The 19,736-nt window shown below is 55.6% G+C and overlaps 1 protein-coding gene across 1 annotated transcript; it reads right to left on the bottom strand.

The window, feature by feature from the left end:
- Positions 1-6,565: 6,565 nt before the first annotated feature.
- LOC110473425 (green-sensitive opsin) lies at positions 6,566-9,783 on the bottom strand. The gene is made up of 5 exons (XM_021535959.3): positions 9,423-9,783; positions 7,637-7,805; positions 7,200-7,365; positions 6,855-7,094; positions 6,566-6,697 (listed from the first exon to the last, which is right to left on the bottom strand). Exons 1-5 carry the CDS (start codon positions 9,781-9,783, stop codon positions 6,566-6,568), a joined length of 1,068 nt encoding a protein of 355 aa, XP_021391634.1.
- Between the last annotated feature and the right edge of the window lie 9,953 nt (positions 9,784-19,736).

Genomic DNA, 19,736 nt, shown 5'->3' with positions numbered 1-19,736 from the left:
ACACCAGCCTGTGCCACCTCCCTGCTGGCACCTTCCTCCCTCCCCTCCCTGCTGGCACCTTCCTCCCTCCCCTCCCTGCTCCCGGGGTCACCCTTTCCTTTGGAGGGGCACAGCACAGCTGGCAGGGCACATCTGGATGGGATATTCCCCCCCAAAAACCCCTGGCTGTGCTGATCCCACTGCAGCAGGGTTGGCATGGCCTGGTCCTTCCCTTCCTGGCACATCCCTGTCCCTCCCTTCCCTGCTCCAGCCCATCCCCTCGCACTTTTTGGGCTCAATTTGTAGTTTTGTGTCACTCCCCCTCCCCAAATCCCCTCTCCCACCGATGTGCTCCAGCCCTTAAAGAATATTTAACCAGCTGGTAAATGATTTATCCCTCGGAGGTTGGGGTGCGCTGGGGGCAGCTCGGGGCCCTCCTGGAGAATTAACAAGAGCCATAAATCAAAGAGATTTTGGAGGAATTCCCCATTCCCGAGCTGAGCCCCCAAATGCCACTGGCAGGGAGGGAGCCGGGCGCTGCCACTTGCTGCTGCCGCTTGTTTAGGAGCTTGTTAAATGTTAAATGTAGAAGTTAAATAGACTCCAGGAGGAGGACGAGACACAGCAGTGGCTGCCTAAGGGGGAAATTGGGCGGCTGCCACCTCCTGATGCTCCTTTTGAAGGTGTTTTTTCCCCCGGCTTTGCAAAGCAGCGCCATCAGCGCAGCACCGGGGCAGGAGGAGCCGCTGTGCCCGGGGGATGGGGACGGTGGCAGGGCTGGATCGGGCCGTGCCGGGGGTGGCACAGGGGACAGCGGTGCCCACGGGGCTCCTGGCAGCGCTGGGGGTGGAAAAGGCCGGTGGCTTTTGCCCGGCGTCCTGCGGATGGGCTGGGGATGGAGCGAGCTCCCTGCATCCCACCGGGATGCTCGGGCTGGTCCTGCACTGCTCGGGGACAAGGGACAGTGACACGGCCCGGGCTGGGTGTCCCGAGAGCCCCCCAGGCAAGGATTGGATCAGAAGGAGACCCAGGGAAGAGGAATCCAGCACACAGCACGGATCCCAGCTGGGAGAGCTCTCCCTGCACCCTCTGGCTGAGATTTTAGCAGGGTTTGTCTTTATTCCCACACTCCAGGCTCACCCTGAGGGGCACAGAGGGGTCTGGGACAAGCCCTGGCAATGGTGGGATCCCTCCTCCCCCTGGGACAGGCTGTCCACAGAGGGGCCAGACAAACCCCAGCTCCCTTTTGGTAATAAAAGGATTAATTTATCTCCCCGTGGGGTGATGTGAAGCTGCAGGCAGACCCCCCGAGGTGGGAGGTTCCCCCCTCCCATGCTGCTGCCAGCCTGCCCGAGCCCTGCTGCTGATTCTCCTCAGAAATGGGAATTTTGGTTTCTCACATCTGCCTGGCGGGCAGCAGGAGCTGCACAGCGAGCCGGGGGAAAGCACAAGGTAATAGAGGTATTTATTAAAGCAGGGAGGGAATTTATATACTATTCCTGCTTTTTCAGCCCTCAGTCATCGCCGAGGGGAGAGGAGGAGTGGGCAGCCTGTGCAGGAAATCACCAGGAGTCTGTTTTCTGCCCATTTGTCAGTCTGATGAACAAGAAAAATACGGGCAGGCTGGGTGAAGGAGAAATGGAGAGTGTGGAGCACGATTCTGCACGGGCAGGAGCAGCCCCAGGGGCCTGGGGAAGCCTCCCCAGACCCCTCAGGAGCTGGGGGGGATTGTGCCACCACGGGCTTGGGGTCCCTGAGGCTGCCTGGGTGGGGAGGGGGAGATGGGAGAGGGAGAGGGAGGAGAAAAGGGCTCTGGAGGGGATGGGCTGGAGGGAAAAGGGGTTCTGGAAAGGAAAGTCTGGAAGAGAAAAGAGGCTCGGGATGGGAGGGGATGGGATGGGATGGGATGGGATGGGATGGCATGGCATGGCATGGCATGGCATGGCATGGCATGGCATGGAGGAGAAAAGGGCTCTGGAAGGGAAAGTCTGGAGCATTAAAGGGGTTCTGGAGAGGATGGAACAGAGGAGAAAAGGCTGGGCTGGAGGAGACAAGGGATTCTAGTGGGGCTGGGCTGGAGCAGGGGCCTGGCAGTGGGATGAGGTCGATCCCAGTGTCCAAAGCCACCACCCCAATCCCTGCAGCCCCCCTTGGCAGTGCCCTCCCAGCTGCTGGAGCACCAGAGCGTTTAGCATCTCCTGGAGAGGAGCACTGAGGAGTGCAAACCCACCAATATTAAGTGCTAATAATTCCCTCCTTTCATTTGCAGTTATCCACCTACATGTGAGAGGCTGGGATTTTGCTGACACGTTCTGGCTGGGAATTGAATGCTGCCTGAATCATCCAGCCAGGGCCATTTGTTCATAAAAGTAAGGAATTGCTGTTTGAATCCTTTTATTGCTGCTAACGTGACACAGGCAGCCGTGATGGATTCAGGCTGGGGATGTGACACAAACACAGACGTGGCCCTGCTGGCAAGTGACACAAATGTGGGGACACCTGAACCCTCCTGGGTGGGAGGCAAACACTGCCTGGGTGTCCCTGGGGCTGTGCAGGGTCCCCCTGGCACTGCCAGGGGCAATCCTGGCTTCTCCCAAGCTCTAATTCCAGCAGTTTTTCCCTTAAGGAGCAGCTCTCCCCCCTGGTATCAGCATCTGGGCACTCCAGAGAGGGATTTGCCCCCCCAGTGCTGTGTGTGATGGCACAGAGGGAACGGGGGAGTGTTTGAGGGTTTTAATCTTCTTGTTCCCAGAGCTGCTGGAGTGGCTGGACAAGGAGATGTTTTTCCTTTGGCAGAGACAAATGAGCAGAGCCAGACCCTCTGGCATGGAGCTGCTCCTTCTACACTGATGGGATAAAAACGGCCTGGGAGAAATCCAGGCAGTGCCATTCCAGCCTGGAGAGATCAGCCCTGGGCAGGATGAGGGTTGTGGGGAACAGCACTGGGCCAGGACCCTGCTTTGTCCCTTTTTGGGGGCTTCTGTCTTGTGGAAATCCAGGGCTTCCCTCTGGCTGCCCTGGGACCCTGGCTGGGGTCAGGAACCCCCTGGACAGAGCCCCCAGAGACACTGGCTGTGATCTCTGCCCATGGAAAAGAGTTTTCAATCTTACAGGATCAATTACCAGCTCTGAGGGTTTGATATAAGTCATAATTAAGTGTGGCACGGGTGCAAAAGTAAAATTTTAGGGTTCTAGATGAGGGGTCCAAAGGGGACAAGCTGGAGGAAATTGGGTGTGCCTTGTCCTTTTTCTCCTTCTTCATGCCCTCCGTGTCTCACTGTGGTGTTGGCATTTTTCTGTTGGTTCAGGCTGGCGACACACTGTCCAACGTAGGTGACAGATATTGGCACGTTATTGTAAATGCAGCCCAGGGAGTTTCTGGTATTTAATGTTTGTCACATCCCACTGAGGGCAGAGCCCCACACGCTGCCCTGCAGGACAGAGCTGGGCAGGGCAGCAGAACATGTGAGAGATCAACAGAATAAACAACCTGGAAACCAGCACAGACCAATTATGGCTTCTGCTTTGGCAGGGGGCTGACAGACAGAGACTTTTACAATCTCAAAATCATCAATACCACGGATTCTGACACTGTCTGTGCCCAGGGCTGTGGGGCAAAGACCAAGCCCACCTCACTGAGATTTCCCCTCATCCCCGTGGATGTTCCCAATCAGGACGTTGTTAACTCCGAGCTGCTTCTCCCCGAGTGCTGCTTGTACAAATGAGAACTGATTTAAAATGAATTGAGCCAATTACTGCAGTTTTCCTAAACCAGCTGACAGCAGTGCTGGGATGAGGGGGAACAGTCCCAGCTGCAGAAAGATGGGAGTCAGACACTGAAATGCCCTTTGGGCTCGAGATTCCAGCTGTCTCCATTCTCTGGAAGGGTCTGGCTGCTTTCCTCAGATTGCATCTGAATTTAGGTGGCAGCAGTGCCAGGCCAGCGGCGCTGGAGCAGCTGGTGGTGCCTGCTCTGAGTGGGTGATGCCAGGATGGTCCCTGCTGGTTGCAAATGCAGTGCCTGGATAAATCCATGTATTTATGGAAAAGAGGAAGGAAAGAACTCCTGGATGATTTTTCAAGGGGAACTTTGGAATAAGATGCTTTCTGCCATGGGAGGGTTGGGTCTGTTGGGCTGGGTGAGGTTTGGGTTTTTGGTTGTTTGGTGGCTGCTGCTCCCCTGCCCCCATGGTTTGAAGAAATCAGTTCTGGGCTTGGATATGGGCTGGGCTTGGGGCTTTGTAGGGAAGGAAAAAAGGCTCCTGGGTTGGGCAGAGTGGCCACGAATCACCCAGTGTCGAAATCTGAGGTATTGATTATCCTGAGATTGTAAAAGTCTCTGTCAGCCTCGCTGCCAAAGCAGAAGCCATAATTGGTCTGTGCTGTTTCCAGGTTGTTTATTCTGTTTATCTCTCACATGTTCTGCTGCCCTGCCCAGCTCTGTCCTGCAGGGCAGCGTGTGGGGCTCTGCCCTCAGTGGGATGTGACAAACATTAAATACCAGAAACTCCCTGGGCTGCATTTACAAGAACGTGCCAATATCTGTCACCTACGTTGGACAGTGTGTCCCCAGCCTGAACCAACAGAAAAATGCCAACACCACAGTGAGACACGGAGGGCATGAAGAAGGAGAAAAAGGACAAGGCACACCCAATTTCCTCCACCTTGTCCCCTTTGGACCCCTCATCTAGAATCCTAAAATTTTACTTTTGCACCCATGCCACACTTAATTATTACTGATATCAAACCCTCAGAGCTGGTAATTGATCCTGTGAGATTGAAAACTCTTTTCCATGGCCAGAGATCACAGCCAGTGTCTCTGGGGGCTCTGTCCAGGGGGTTCCTGAGCCCTGCCAGGGTCCCAGTGCAGCCAGAGGGAAGCTCTGGGTTCTGACAACCCAGCACAGCAGGAGTGGTGTGGGAGCTGCTCCAGGGCAATCCTGGCCAGGAGCCCCGAATTTGGGTGGGTGCAGAGACAGGAGGGTGCCTGGAGAGCAGGGCTGGGGCTGGGGCTGCATCCTTCCCCTCCCAGGCCTGCTCTTTTGGGGCAAAAAGTCCTTCCTATCCCTGCCTTCCCATGCCAGGGATGAGCCTGGGACTGCCCGCTGGTTTTGGTGGCTTTGGACCCAAAAATGAGGAAAAACACCGGAGAGGGGAGGTGTGAGCTGGGCAGGGAGGGGAGGAGGGCGAGGTTCTGGCAGCGATGGCACCGGGATCGCTCTCCAGCAGCTCCTGAATGAATTCACTGACACAGGGAACAACTTCTCCCTGATTCTGCCAATTCTGCCAATTTTTCCCTGATTCTGCCAATTCTGTCACGACGCTGCCTGCAAGGGTCCCGCAGGAAGGGGAGCTTGATCTCTGCGAGAAGCTCTCAGCTGAAGATTTATTTAAGGCTACATGGGGAAATCTTAAATATTAAACTACAAAAGTCCCTGGTTTGGCAGTGAGGGCTGTGCCCTGTGTGTCTCTTTTTGCCTCTAAATACCTCCAGTGCTCCAGCTAACGGGGCTGTCACCCTGTGGGGATGGTGTCACCCACAGATCACCCTTCCCATGGATTTTGGGACAGCTGCAGGCTTGTGTCTCCAAGAGCAGCTCATGTTCCCCCAGCTGGCCACCAGCATCTTGTCCCCACAGCCCAAGAGAAAGGACAATTACTGAGCATCTGTGTTTTTCTCTGTGCTGCTTCTGTTTATTTCTTATTATTTTAAATCCCTACTCCTTGGCTGCAGACATCCTTGTGCTGGCATGAGATTATTTATTTATAAAATATGTACAGGAAAGCGCTCGGGTCCCGGCCCCACCCTCCAAGGTTGGCTGTGCCTGTCCAGCCAGAGCAGAGGTGGAAGGGGAATTTCTCTGCTTCGGAGTGGGGAAGAGAAGGAGAAAGGAAAGGGCTGAGAGAGATAAAGATTTCAAAGGACATGAGCAAATATTTACAGGTTCCAAGACAAAAAAATGTATCTACAGTGTTGTCTTGGGGATAGAGGGAGCCGAGCTGGAAGCGGAGCCGCTCGTGGCTGCGTTTGTTATGTTGATTTATAGAGACTGCAGGAATTGATTCCTGGTGGGAATCCCGGCGGGAGCCTGGCTCCAGAGAGCCCCGGGCTCAGGCCCTGCTGAGGGGCAGGTGGGGCCACCCCAGCCACGGGGTCCTGCTCCTGGGGATTGCCAGAATATTTAGATTTTTGCAAATGAGGCTTGGATGCTCCTGTGATGCTGCTGGGAGCACAGGGAAGGGCGATGCTGGCCAGGAATGGGATTCAGGCAGGAAAAGGTTTGGGGTCCCCACCAACCACTGCTGTTTGAACTCGATGGGGACAGGGAGGGTGTCACCCCCAGAGGTGACGAGCTCCTGGGAGCTGGGGCACGGCCCTGGGCTCCCTGGGCTCGGAGTGGCAGAGCTCCGAGTGCCACGCGTGGGTCCCCGTGGGTGCGTGGGGTGGGGTCTGCACAGCTATGGCAGGACGGGCACAGCTAAATTCCCCTGCAGGGGAGGGGGCCTGGGCACGAGGGAATGGCTGTGGGGCGTCTGTCTGGGTCCCCGAGCTCGAAAGGTCACCCCAGTTCAAACTGTCCGTGCTCTACGCGGGTGATACTTGGCTGGAGGAGACGGAGGAGACCTCGGTCTTGCTCTGGGATACGGTGGAGGAGGTTTCTTCATCCCCAAAGGGGTTCTTGCCGCAGCAGATGGTGGTGATCATGCAGTTACGGAACTGGGGAAGGGAGAGAAATGACAATGGTGGCACTGGGGGGCCAGCAGGGATGTGCTGCAGGCCCAGGAGTCCCTGCATGGACTGAGATCCCTTCTGGGAAGGAGCAACGTGCCCGTGGAGCCCCCAGACGTGCTGCCCAGCCCCGGGGGCGTCTCACCTGTTTGTTCATGAGCACGTAGATGATGGGGTTGTAGAGGGAGGAGCTCTTGGAGAAGAAGGCAGGCACTGCCATCAGCGTGGCCGTGAAGTCGGCGCCCTTGTTGGTGAAGATCCAGAACGCCACCACGGCGTAGGGCGTCCAGGCCAGCATGAAGCCCAGCACCATGAGGATCACCATCCGCGTCACCTCCTTCTCCGCCTTCTGGGTGGTGGCCGACTCCTGCTGCTGGGCAGCTGCCTGTGCACACAGAGGCTGGTGAGGGGCAGCTCCTCACCCCCAGCCCACGTCCCCCATCCTGCCCGAGCCACCCCCCTGTCCCCAGGAGTCCCATCCGGCCGTTACCTCCCGGACTTTGCAAACGAGGCGTCCGTAGGAGAAGAAGATGATGACGACGGGGATGATGAAGTGGATGACGAACATGTAGAGCACGTAGGACTCGTTGTGGAAGTCGGGGTTGTGGGTGTAGTAGTCGGGCCCGCAGGAGCACTGCATCCCCTCCGGGATGTACCTGGCAGGGAGAGAGGTGGGAATCTGCTCCAGGACCCCACTTGGGGGCAACAGGGATGGAATTCCCTGAGGATGGGGGATGCTGGAAGGTGGCACGCGTGGTTTGGGCGCACTCGGGCACGCAGTGTCAGCTTGCTGTGACACTCCCTCCCTCCCACAGGCACAGGACATTCATTTCCCTCCTCCAAGGCCAAGCACTTCCCTGTGGGAGCCACCTGCTCTCCCTGCATGGCCGGAGGGATCCGGGAGCTGCTGGGGATCCTCGGGCTCACCTGGACCAGCCGAAGAGCGGCGGGGCGGCGCAGGAGATGGCCATGACCCAGGTGAAAGCGATGCCCATCAAGGCGTGGCTGGCGGAGAAGCGGAAGTTGCCCATGGGCTTGCAGATGACAATGTAGCGCTCGATGGCCAGGACAACCAGGGACCACAGGGCGACCTGGCCTGCGGGGAGGAGAGGGAGAGCCCACCGAGTGGTCAGTGCCCCTCTGGGCTCCACCTTCCCTTGGTGCTCCCAGAGGAGAGCAGAGGGAGCTGGGATCAGCGTGGGATAAGCAGCATCCTGCTAGAAAACAAGGAATCCTCCACCCGTAACGTGCAGAAGCTCTGGGAGCTGAGGGGATGCTGGGGGCAGAGGGGTTTTAATAATAAATTAAGAATCAAGGGAGTGAATCCCACCTAGGCATGGGGAAACACAATTCCTGGCAATGCTGCCAGATGCCTCCAAACCTGTTGATTCCTTTAAATGTGCATTTCACCAGCCTTCTGCTGGTGCTGGATCAGGGGGAAGTGCGGGGAGGGGGGACTGTGTGGGTGGGAAATGTGCACATGTATTTATGAGGGATAATTAAACTTCAGGGGATTTGGGAGCGTTTAGTCGGTGCTGTAAGCCTGCTAATGCCCCCAGCTGTGATAAGCTGCTGATAACGACACCCTGTGCTGGGATTCGCTGGGGACCTGCTGCTCAAACAGCCGCTGCTTCCCAGCCAACTTCCTTCCCTGGGAACAGGAGCCTCCTCCTCCTCCTCCTCCTCTGAGCTACAAACATTGGGAAGGCAAACTAACGCTGCCCAAGGCTCAGTGAGCAGGGATGGAGCAGACTTTGGGGTCTTCTGATGCCAAACCCAAGCTTTTCCTTGATTCTTGGCTTGGATCAGGACATTCAGCTGTGCCTTTGGCAGAATATCCGTATTTTTAAAATGTGTATTTTCAGAGCAGCTTCACTGTGGGAAATGGCATTGTTTAGGGGAAGGAAAGCAAAGTCCCTGTGGTGGCTCTGGGTGTCTCCAGCAAGGACTGGCGGCTGTCAGATCCATCACGAGGTGTGGCGTGGGCAGGGCTGGCTGCGTGGGCTCCGGCTGCCGAGTGAATTCTCCCCGGTTTTCCGCAGGGCAAAGCGTTGGCAGCACTTGTGTGTGTCCCTGAGAAATGCCTCAAGAAAAATCCCAAGGGCGCCCAAATCTGGTGCAGCTGGGACAGAGCTGAGCTATCCCTGTGGAACCTGAGAACCACCCTGGATCCTCCTCCTGAGCCTTCTCATCTCTCTACGCCTCTAGCTCTTCCGTGGGGTTCCCCTCCTGAGGGATTTCTCCTCCCCTTCTAAACACTGCATTTCCCCAAAAAGGGAAGCCTTTGGGCAAAGGAACAATCATGGAATCGTGAAGGTTGGGAAAAGACCTCTAAGGTGATCAACTCCGAGCCTGTGCTTGGTCCGAGCTGCTTGGTGTTGTTTCGGGAACACGCTGTGGTCATCCTGACAGGTCTCTGGTAACCACCTTGGCATCACACCCCCAGTGACCAGCAGGTCCTGGTGACCTCAGGCTGGACCCTGCGAACAAGGATCCCTTCCCAAACTTCCCTTCCTCGCCACCATGCCATGGAGGCTCCTTGCTATCAAGGTCAAACACGCAGAAATCTCTTTTCCTCCCCTGTTTTAAGCGCAGGGCGAGCGCCACATGAGGGGAAACGATGCTGCACATGCCAACAGTGCCATGAAGAGATGGAACCAGACTCCCAAAGCCCCGGAGAAGAAAGCCCCAAGCCCCCATTCCCATCCCTTACCTCCCAGCGTGGCAAAGAATCCCTCCACGGCGCAGCCGATGGGGCCGAACACGAAGTAGCCGTTCCAGGCGGTGTAGAAGGTGACGGTGAAACCAAAGCAGGCCATGCACAGATCAGCCACCGCCAGGTTGACCAGGATGTAGTTGAGGGGCTGCCGGAGCTTCTTGTGCTTGAAGGTGACCAGGAGGGTGAGGAAGTTGATGGGGAAGCCGGTGGAGATGAGGAAGAAGATGTAGCAGCACACCAGGCGGTATTTCCAGGGCTCGGCCAGGTAGTACTGCGGGTACTCGAAGGGGCTCCGCACCACCCCCGTCTTGTTGGACATAGGCACGTAAAAATTGATCCCCTCCGTCCCGTTCATCCTGCCCTGGCTACGGGAGCTGCTCTGCCGGAGGGGTTTTCTGCAATGAATCGCGTTCCGACCCTGATTAATTAAAAAAGGGAAGCCCCACCCCTCCCAACGCGGAAAGCGCGCAGCGAGAGGATTCCCCTCCAACCCAAAGAGTGAAGGAATTGCAAGGAGCGGCAGAAGTTGAGGGGATGGAGGTGGTGCCCTGCCCTGTGCCGCGCTGGGGGCTGGCGCTGCCACGCCTGGGGTGGTTTTATACCCTCCGGCCTCCTCCAGGGAGGGGGGAGGCTGACGAGGGGCTCGGCTAACTTTGTATGACAAGGCCAACGGGATTGAGAGGGGTTGATGGTTTAAGCACCCTCTAAGCAGCCAGTTGGCCCCAAAACCTGCATTAAAGAGTATTAATTGCCATTAAGTGTTTAATGTTTGGGGGCAGGAAGGGATGGGGTGGGGGGAGCTTGGAAAGAGGGGCAAAGGTGGGAGGAGCAGTGGGGAGTTTGGGAGTGGCCGATGTGTAAATGGGCTGCTCTGGGGTCCACAGTGTGTCACAGGTTTGGGGTGTCCCTGGGTGGCTGAAGGACCCCGTGAGACCACCTGAGGACTGGGGAGTGGCCAGCTCTGCCCCACTGACCTTGGGGAGGTCACTGGGGGAAGACTGGACTGGGCTTTGTGGTCTGAGCTGCTGGCTAGGCTCTGTTTCGGGTGCCTGGTTCAGTGTGGGGGCTGCTGGGGTCTGCATCCCAAATCCAGGCTCTGCTGACACAGCCAAGGGCCTGGAGCTGGGCAAAAGGTAGGAGGGGAAGCCCCTTCCCATCCCACAGGTAATGCAGTTGATAATTTTTTGGTAAATGTAGCATTTTGGGGCAGGGCTCTTGGCTGTGTGACCCTAATCCCACCCCTGGTTGTGCCACAGGGCAAAGGGCAGCAAAAATGTCCTGAGGTCCCTGAAGAGAATGTGGAGAGACCAGCGTAGCCTGGGAGAACCAGAGGGATGGAAGGGAGCTTTTCCCAGCTCCCAGCACGGAATGTGGGAGCTTTTCCCAGGATCCCAGCACAGAATGTGGGAGTTTTTCCCAGGATCCCAGTACAGAGTGTAGAAGCTTTTCCCAGGCTCCCAGCACGAAATGTGGGAGCTTTCCCCAGGATCCCAGCACAGAGTGTGGGAGCTTTTCCCAGGATCCCAGCACAGAGTGTGGGAGCTTTTCCCAGGATCCCAGCACAGAATGTGGGAGCTTTTCCCAGGATCCCAGGACAGAATGTGGGAGTTTTTCCCAGGATCCCAGCACAGAGTGTAGGAGCTTTTCCCAGGATCCCAGCACAGAATGTGGGAGCTTTTCCCAGGATCCCAGGACAGAATGTGGGAGTTTTTCCCAGGATCCCAGCACAGAATGTGGGAGTTTTCCCCAGGATCCCAACACACATGAGCCTGGGAAACCACTCCCAGCAGGGCCAGCACCAATGCTCCATCTCACCCAAGTTCTTCTTCCCCATTTCTTCCTTTTGGGTCATGGGTGCTCCTTCTCCAGGGGAGCTGCCTAAGGCGCCTTAGGGAAGCTCTTCCATTAATCCTGGGGATGTGGGGCGTTAAGGGAGCTGATCGGATAACGAGGTAAGCTGGGCCTCCTCCTCCTCCTCCTCCTCCTCTTCAAGGCACGGCCCATGGAAAAAGTCACCGCTGTCCCGTGGGATGAATGAGGTCTCCTGCACGCCTGGAGCATCTCCGAGCTGGAGGTCGGGAGCGGAAGGCTAAGGGGGAGCTGGGGTGGATGGTGTCCTAATCCCTGATCCGTGGGAGCAGAAGTAGGACGAGGTGCAGGGAACTGGGTCAGGTCAGCCTCAGGTGCCCCGGGAAGAAGGCTCCCCACGGGATGGATGTGCCTCTTGGAATCAGGCACCAAATTCCTGCTCCAGGTCTTCCCTGAGGAGATGAGGGGAAAGTGGAGGAGTCCCATGGCCCTGCTTCTCACAGAGCTTTCCCTGGAGGAATTTCCCGCCTCTTCTGGCCATAGTCAGGCTCCAGATGTAAAAAAATTTGGCACAGAGTTGCAGAATGAGTTGAATATCAAAGGAGATCCCAGAAATTCTAATCCACAAAAACAGCTGTGCATCCATCTCAGTTCCAAGTGTGCACCTCCCAGCTCCCATGGGAGAAAGCAACTCTCTCCAGCTCCAATATTTCACTGTGGTGACCCACCTTCAAAAGAAGAAAGCAAGTCTTCAGCTCCAATATTTCACTTCAAAAACACTTATGCCTCGCTGCCAGTGCCAGCAGAATCCCAAAGCTCTGGTGTTTCTCCAAGGTTTTGCATGTGGACACCACGGGTAGCCCATGGGAAAGTTGTCACCTCCCATCCCTTCCTGGCACCCCTTTGAGGTGTCCTGCCCTCTTCTAAAGTCAAGAGTGGTGCAAAGGAAGCTGTGGGGGGAAGAAGGATGCTGAGTCTGGGTGCTGGGGGAACACTCAGCTGCACTTTTTGGGAGAGGGACCTTTCCTGGCTCAGCAGATCCTCTCCACTCACCCTGGCAGCTGAACGTGGAGGAGATTTGGCTTCATGGGTGGCCCCCAGACACCTTTCAAAGGGACAAGAGAGATTTGAAAGAGGACTGGACTGCACTGAGAGGGTTTCAGCCAACCAGGACCAGGCAAGGCTGAGCCACCTGTGTTTTGTGAGAGCGCTGTCCCCTCCCAGCTGTGTCCCCTGGGGTCACTGCCCCGAGGCTGGTGGATTTAGAGCTCCGGGCAGGTCAGCACAGCCGGAGCAATGGCCAAGGCCTCGAGTAAACCCAGAGCAGGGAAATGACACCGCTGAGGGTGGCTGGTCCCTCCAGGACGTGTCCTGAATGCAACCTCGGCTCCTGTTGCAGCCCTGCCACAGAGATGGCTTTAATTTGCTGTCTCTTAGCAGGGAAAGTTTATGAGCCGCTCTCTCTCCAGGAGAGCTCCCAGTTGTTTTCTGTGCTGACTCTACAGCAGCAGCAAATTCCAGGCCCTGCCTAATGTGGGAGATTTGCTGCTCTGTGTTTGTGCTCAAGAAAAGGCTTTTCGTGCCCCTTGCAGGTTTTCCTGCTTTGAGCTGGGATTGTCTCTCGCTCGTTGTTTGTTGGCGCGCGGCGTGACGGGGCCCTGGGCTGCTCTGGGCTTTCATGTCCTGTGTCAAGCAAGAGATGATAATTATAATCAAATAACCGGCTTGCACAGAGCCGACACGCCTGGTTCACAGGGATCAGCGACAGGCAGAGCTCACACGGAGGAGCTGGGCTCCCCCTTTGTGGTGCCCATCCCCAGCCCTGCTGGGCACAGGAGCCGCTTGCCCGGGGGTGCCCAGGGAACACCTGGCAGAGCAAGGTGGAGGGAAATGCAAAAGCACAACAAATCAGTCATGAAGGGAACACCTGCGCTGAGCTCCTGCTGCTGGGCTGTGCCGGCTGTGAGCACGGCTCTGACTGCACGGCTGAGCTCTCTCCTGTGCTTCTGGCTGGTTTTGTAACCAGTGCTGCCCTGAATCTCCCTCCCGTGGGGGCTCATTCCTCCCCGGTGGGCAGGAAAAGAGGGAGGAATTGCCTCTGGGTGCCCTGGGAAGACCCCGTTTCCCGTATCACATAGCAGCCACCCCGGGCTGCGGCGCTGAGCCGCTTAGGCCGGGCTTGTGAGCTCCCTCACCAGGAAAGGGGTTAAGGCAAGATAAAGCCACAGCGTTATAGAGACCATATGGAGGGGAAGAAAACCCTTTATCCTGTAATTGGATTCGCTCTGCGCTGGAGGTGAGGCTGAGTGGAGCTGACAGGCCGTGATGGGCGAGGCGCTGCCAGCCGCCCGTCCAAAGCAGGATGTGTGTGCACAAACTTGTAGATCAATCCATTAGAGTGGATCAAATAGATTTAAACGTGTGGCAGGGAGAAGGAGGACACTGATGTATTTACAATTGAGTTCACTGGGCTGGCCTTCCCCCAGCAGGGATTACCTGGCCATGGCTGGTGGCTCTGTGGCCGTGCCCTGGAAACCCACTCAGGACAGGGGCTGGGTGTGGATGGGGAGGTGACCTTGCTTTTGTCCTAAAAAATGAGTGCACAGCAGGCTGTCTTTTGTCTTTCAAGCACAAAATTTGAGCTGGAGAGACCCCAGCTCCCGTTTTCCATGCAGGTTCTCCATCTCCATCCTGCTCAGGCTCTCCCCCCAAGGCGTAAAGCAGCTGGGGTGTGGGGAGAGCTCCCCAACGCCAACCTCTTCTCCTGGTATCTGCACTCTCTGTCAGCTCCCAGCCTTTTCTTCCCAGGCTGCAGGAATTTCCTTGGAGAGACAGGCACGCTTTGGGCCCTGTCATTTCCCTGCCAAGGAGCTGAGCAATCCCGGCTCAGCTGCGAACCTGCTCCGCTCCGTGTGGTGCTGTCAACACTTCTCCCTCGGTGACAACCCGGGGCTGTGGCAGAGTGGGCAGGTGTGCAAGACATTCCCCCGGCCCCGCAGCGAGGAGCAGCCGGCACAGCCGGCAGATCCCGGCAGCTCCGGCAGATCCCAAAAGATCCTGGCAGCTCCGGCAGATCCCAGCAGCTCCAGTAGATCCCAGCAGCTCTGGTAGATCCCAACAGATCCCGGCAGCTCCAGCAGATCCCGGCAGTTCTGGTAGATCCCAAAATATCCTGGCAGCTCCAGAAGATCCAGGCAGCTCCGGTCGATCCCAAAAGATCCCGGCAGCTCCAGCAGATCCTGGCAGCTCTGGTAGATCCCAAAAGATCCCGGCAGCTCCAGCAGATCCTGGCAGCTCTGATAGATCCCAAAAGATCCCGGCAGCTCCAGCAGATCCTGGCAGCTCTGATAGATCCTGGCAGATCCCAGCAGATCCAGCAGATCCCGGCAGCTCCGGCAGCGCTCCCGCAGCTGCGCCCAGAGCGAGTCGTGCTCTGCCGGGGTGATGGCAAAAACGCTGCTCTGATCTTCCAGCCTGGCAAACTGGAACCAGTCTGGATTTCGGTGTGGTTTCTGGGCTCTCGGTGGGGTTGGACAGGAGTTACCAGGGCAGTTACCAGGGATCTGTGTCCAGCTCTTCTCCTTTGCCTGACACCGGGCAGGTGCTTGACTGCAAAGTCAGAGGGGCAAAGGAAAGGCTTTTCCCAAATTCCCAAGGGATCCACGTGCATTCACCCCTCCCCACCCTGTAGCGTCCACTGGAGGCTGGCTGAGCAGCCAGGAAAGGGGGTTCAGGCACACAGAAATAATCCAGCTCTTTTATTTTAAATTTGTAAATCTCATTTGAAGTGGAATCCTGTTACTCCCAGGGGCCTTGTTGTGGCTGCTCATGGGCTTCCACAGCGGTGCCGTGAACGTGCTGCTTCGTTTTGTCATAACTGGGTCATTTTATTTTTTTTTTTTTCCCTCTTTCTAATACAAGCCCTTAGTTTTCTCAGTGGAAGTCTGGAGCCTGCTGTGACACGGGCAGCTGGGTTATAATCTTATGGGAATCAGCACAGAGGAAATTTGGGGGTTGCCTGCTTGCTTCCTCTTTCCAGCAGGGCTGTTCCCTGCCGCCTGGCTGGGCTGGCTCCTCGCTCCAACATCCCCAGGAGCAGCCAAACTGGTGTCCCAGCTCCCAGAAGAACCACATCCTGGCAGTGCTCCTCCCTCAGCCAGGAGCAGAGCCCCATTCCTGCCTCCTGCCCCATTCCAAGGCCCCAGCTCTTCTCGGTGGTGGCCGCGTGTCCCGCACCATGATTCGTTCCTCTTGCCATCCCTGCTATAAAGATTTTTAGGGATTTGCTCCAGACCAAACGTGTCCATCCTCTCCCTGTGCCCTTCATCCTGTAATTGGATTCATTTCCTCCATCCAGGCTGGGCTGCTCTCCATCCCTTTATGTAACAGCGCCGCTCTGACCCGCAGCCACTGACACCAGCGCAGGCTTGCTGCACATTGAATCCCATTATTGGCCCTTTTTTTGGGCAGTCCCTGCTCTCTTTTCCCTCTCCCGTGGGATGTGGGCTCTCTCCAGGCTCTGTGTGGCTCGTGCTGCAGCTCCATCCCAGCACGATCCCTCCGAGCTCGTGCAGCTCCCGCTCCAGAGAGCCAAAACCCAACAGCCCCGGGCAGGGGAGCACGGGCGGGGTTGTCTGGAGAAATGATGCATTTTCCCACCCCTTTAATTAATATTTATTCTCCTTAATTCCCAATCTTTACTGTTTAGCCCTCTAAAGCCTTTGTGGTTGAGAGGCTTTCGCTGAGGTTGCTATTCCACGCCTAAGCAAAACATCCACGGATTAAACGGGCATTTTATCAAAAGTGAGCCCTGGGTGGGATCAGGCCTGGCTGCACAGGCCCCGAGGCTCTGCAGATCTTTCTGCTGCTGTCACCATTTTCCATTCTGCTTTTCCCACATCCCAGCTGGGATGGATGTGCTGCTGTTCCTTCTCCCCAGTCTCTCCGGGGATTCCTCACCTGGGAGCTCACTGACCTGCCACACGTGAGTCTCTTTTTCACCCTGAAGCCATCCAGCTCTGCCTCCTTGCTCCTCCCAGGATGAATTGGTGCCTTGAGAGCCACAACCCTTCTCCTCTGTGGCAGATAAATGGCCACTGATTGCTGAGAGGTGCTGGGATGAACGGGGAGACTCCAGTGAGAGCACCAATAAATCCTGGGAATCTGGCATCATCCAGTCTTGGGAAATCTGCTGGCAGCTGGCACTGCTGAGCACAACGATGCTGGACCCCTTCTGTCCCTCTTCTTACTTCTTTATCTCCTTTTATTCTCCTCCCTCAATTATTTTCCCTGGTCTTCTTTCCCTCTCTTCTTTTTTTTCCCCTCTTCTTTCCCCACAATTGTTTTTCCTGCCCATCTTTCCCTCCTTTTTTCTTTCTTTTCCTCCTCTTCTTCCTTCTGCTTGTTTTCCCTGCTCTTCTTTCCCTCTTTTCCCCCCGCCTTCTTTTCTTTCCCCTCAAATGTTTTCCCTGCTCTTCTTCCTCTTTTTTCCCCTCCTTTTTCCCCATCCCAGCACCCCAAAAGGACAGTGGGGTGCCCAGGGACACCACCCAGCCCCATGGGACATCCTTTCCCTGGGTGTGGGGCTGCATTTTGTACCATTCCTAAAAATATTCCTGATCCCTCAAGTGAAAACCGGGTGGCTTGGATTTGAAAACCGAAATGGGAACAGCTGAGCTGCATCCCATCGTGATTTCTCACCTCCTCTCCTTTCTCTCTTCGCTCCTTCCAGATCGGGGAGAGGGTGGCAAAGGAGTGACCAAAAATTAGAGAAACAAGGCAAGGAAACATTTTTCTCCTGTTTATTTCTTTCCTTATTTGAGAGTAGAGAAAGTTTTTATAAGCCCAGACATTTATTTTACTAGAAAAAGGGATTTTTGAAACTGTTTGGGTGTTTTTTTCAGTGACAGAGTGAAATCCAGTGACAGAGGATTGTTATGGGATAGGATGTTTTGGTCAGTGCCTGTCCCCTCCAGCACTTGTAGAGGAGCCAAATCCACCCAGGCTCTGTCCAGAAAATCATTTTCCCTCTCTTTTATTCTTTCATGGAAAACTGAGGCAACAGGCAGAATTTCCCCAGTTTTGGGGTGTGCAGGTCACCTCAGAGCTGGTTTCCAGAAGGGGCTGGGTGTGCTGCTGGCACGGGCAGCTCGTTCTGCCCCTTGTTCCTTGGCACTGCTGCCAGGCCCACTGGACTGCACTCCACTGCCAGTTTCCTGGGAAAACGACTCCCAGTTGTGCCAAACGTTTAACTTTCAGAACGAGCAGAGCTGCACTCAAACCCATCCTGCACATCATGTTTCTGTTGAGCCTCTAACCTCTGCTGCCACTTGGCACCGCAGCCCAAAGGGGAGTTTTGGGAACTGCACGGTGCAAACTGTGCCAGGGATGCAGCAGGATGGAATTTTGGAATTACAGAGCTGGCAGGGAGACCTCCAGCTGGGATTTTTTTTATTTTATTTTCATTTATCCTTGTTTTGCAGCCAGGATGTGCCAAAAGCTGCATTTATGGACTGAGCCAAGCCAGAACCAGGAGATGCCTGTTGCTCCCACCTGCCCCGGCACTTCCAGAGCTGGAGTCAGATCCTTTATTTTCAGCTCCACAATTCCTTCCTGTCAGAGCACTCTTGCATAATTAAGAGGTGAAGCTGGCAAGCTGCATGCAGCTAATACAGATATGATTAATTTTCATCCCTCTGTTTGATTTGGAAGGTTGTCCTTCCCCAGGCAGAAGGCTCCATCCCAGATGGATGGAAAGCTGCCAGCCAGACACGTCTTGGAGGGACAGTGGGACAAGACACGGGAAAGTTTAGTGCTTTGGAAAAGTGACCTTTCTTGGTAACTAATTTGTCACTTCCCAGCACCATCTGCTGACTCGTCAGCTGCATCCATCATAACCATGTGAAGAAAAGGACTGGAAAAGTCGATTAAAATGGGAATCGGATGGGGTTTGTGCAAATTGTTTAGTGAAGGGAGGGGAAAACCCCACACTGGGTGGGTGACATCCTGCCCACCACCCGCAGCCGCGTTCCCAGGGAGGTTTCCAGGGAGCAAAGCTGCTCTGGAGTCTCTGGGAGCTTTCCACTGCCCAGGGGTTGGTAAGCTGGGAGGATGCCCAGGGACCCGGGGAGCAGCTCAATGCTGGACATGAGGTTTTTCAGGAGGGCTCTGTCCCAAATCGAGTGTCACTGACAGCTGGGACAGCAGCAGGTCCCTGGTGTGCCCCTGTCCTATTGACTGGCTGCCGTGGGGCCTGGTGACAAAAGCCATTCCCCGTGACAAATGGAATTCCCAGATGACAAATACCATTCCCAGGTGACAAAAGCCATTCCCGGGTTACAAATGGAATTCCCAGATGACAAATACCATTCCCAGGTGACAAACGCAATTCCTAAGTGACAAATGCCATTCCCAGGTTACAAATGCCATTCCCAGGTGACAAACAGCATTCTCAGGTGACAAATGCCACTCCCAGGTGACAATCGCCATTCCCAGGTAACAAACACCGTTCCTAAGTGACAAACGCCATTCCCAGGTGACAAATGCCATTCCCAAGTTACAAATGCCATTCCCAGGTGACAAATGCCATTCCCAGGTGACCATTGCCATTCCCAGGTGACCATCACCATTCCCAGGTGACAAACGCCATTCCTAAGTGACAAACGCCATTCCTAAGTGACAAACGCCATTCCCAGGTGACAAACACCATTCCGAGGTCACAAATGCTACTCCCAGGTGACAAATAGCATTCCCAGGTAACAATCGCCATTCCCAGGTCACAAATGCTATTCCCAGGTGACAAACGCCATTCCCAGGTGACAAACGCCATTCCCAGGTCACAAATGGAATTCCCAGATGACAAGTGCCATTCCCAGGTGACAAACGCCATTCCCAGGTGACAAACACCATTCCCAGGTCACAAATGGAATTCCCAGATGACAAGTGCCATTCCCAGGTGACAAACGCCATTCCCGGGTGGGCAATCGCCATTCCCCATCTCCCTCCCCAGGCAGGCAATGCTGCTGCTCCCCGCTCTGCCAGCCCACGGAGCCCGTGGATGCAGGAGGATTTCCCAGCTCGTTTTTCCCTCCTGCTCCTCGCCTGGCTGCTCCCAGACTCCCTCAGGAGCAGCACCAGGAGGTGCCTGGCCTGATCCCAAACCCTCTGGCATCAGCTCCTGGCTGATGGTCCCGGGAGAGCTCGGATGAGTTCTTGCACAATTCCCTCCCTCTCTCAGCACCTCGTTTGTCTGGAGAGGGATGACAGTGCAGGATTTGTGTTCCCGAGGGGGATCAGCGTGCCAGGCTCAGCGAGGATGGGAGAAGGAGCCACTTGAACACTCAAAGTGGCAATTTTGATATTATTGTGATTTGCAATTACAGTAGAAAGATAATTGACACAGGTGTCATTGTAGTGCTGGGACATTCACATCCTAAAATCCTTCTCTCGGTGCCTAGAAACACAAGCCAGGAGAGAGGGATTTCTCCAAATTAGAGATGG

Source organism: Lonchura striata, chromosome 30, assembly GCF_046129695.1.
Source record: "Lonchura striata isolate bLonStr1 chromosome 30, bLonStr1.mat, whole genome shotgun sequence".
Lineage (NCBI taxonomy): Eukaryota > Metazoa > Chordata > Aves > Passeriformes > Estrildidae > Lonchura > Lonchura striata.
This window is presented reverse-complemented; position numbering and strand designations above follow the sequence as displayed.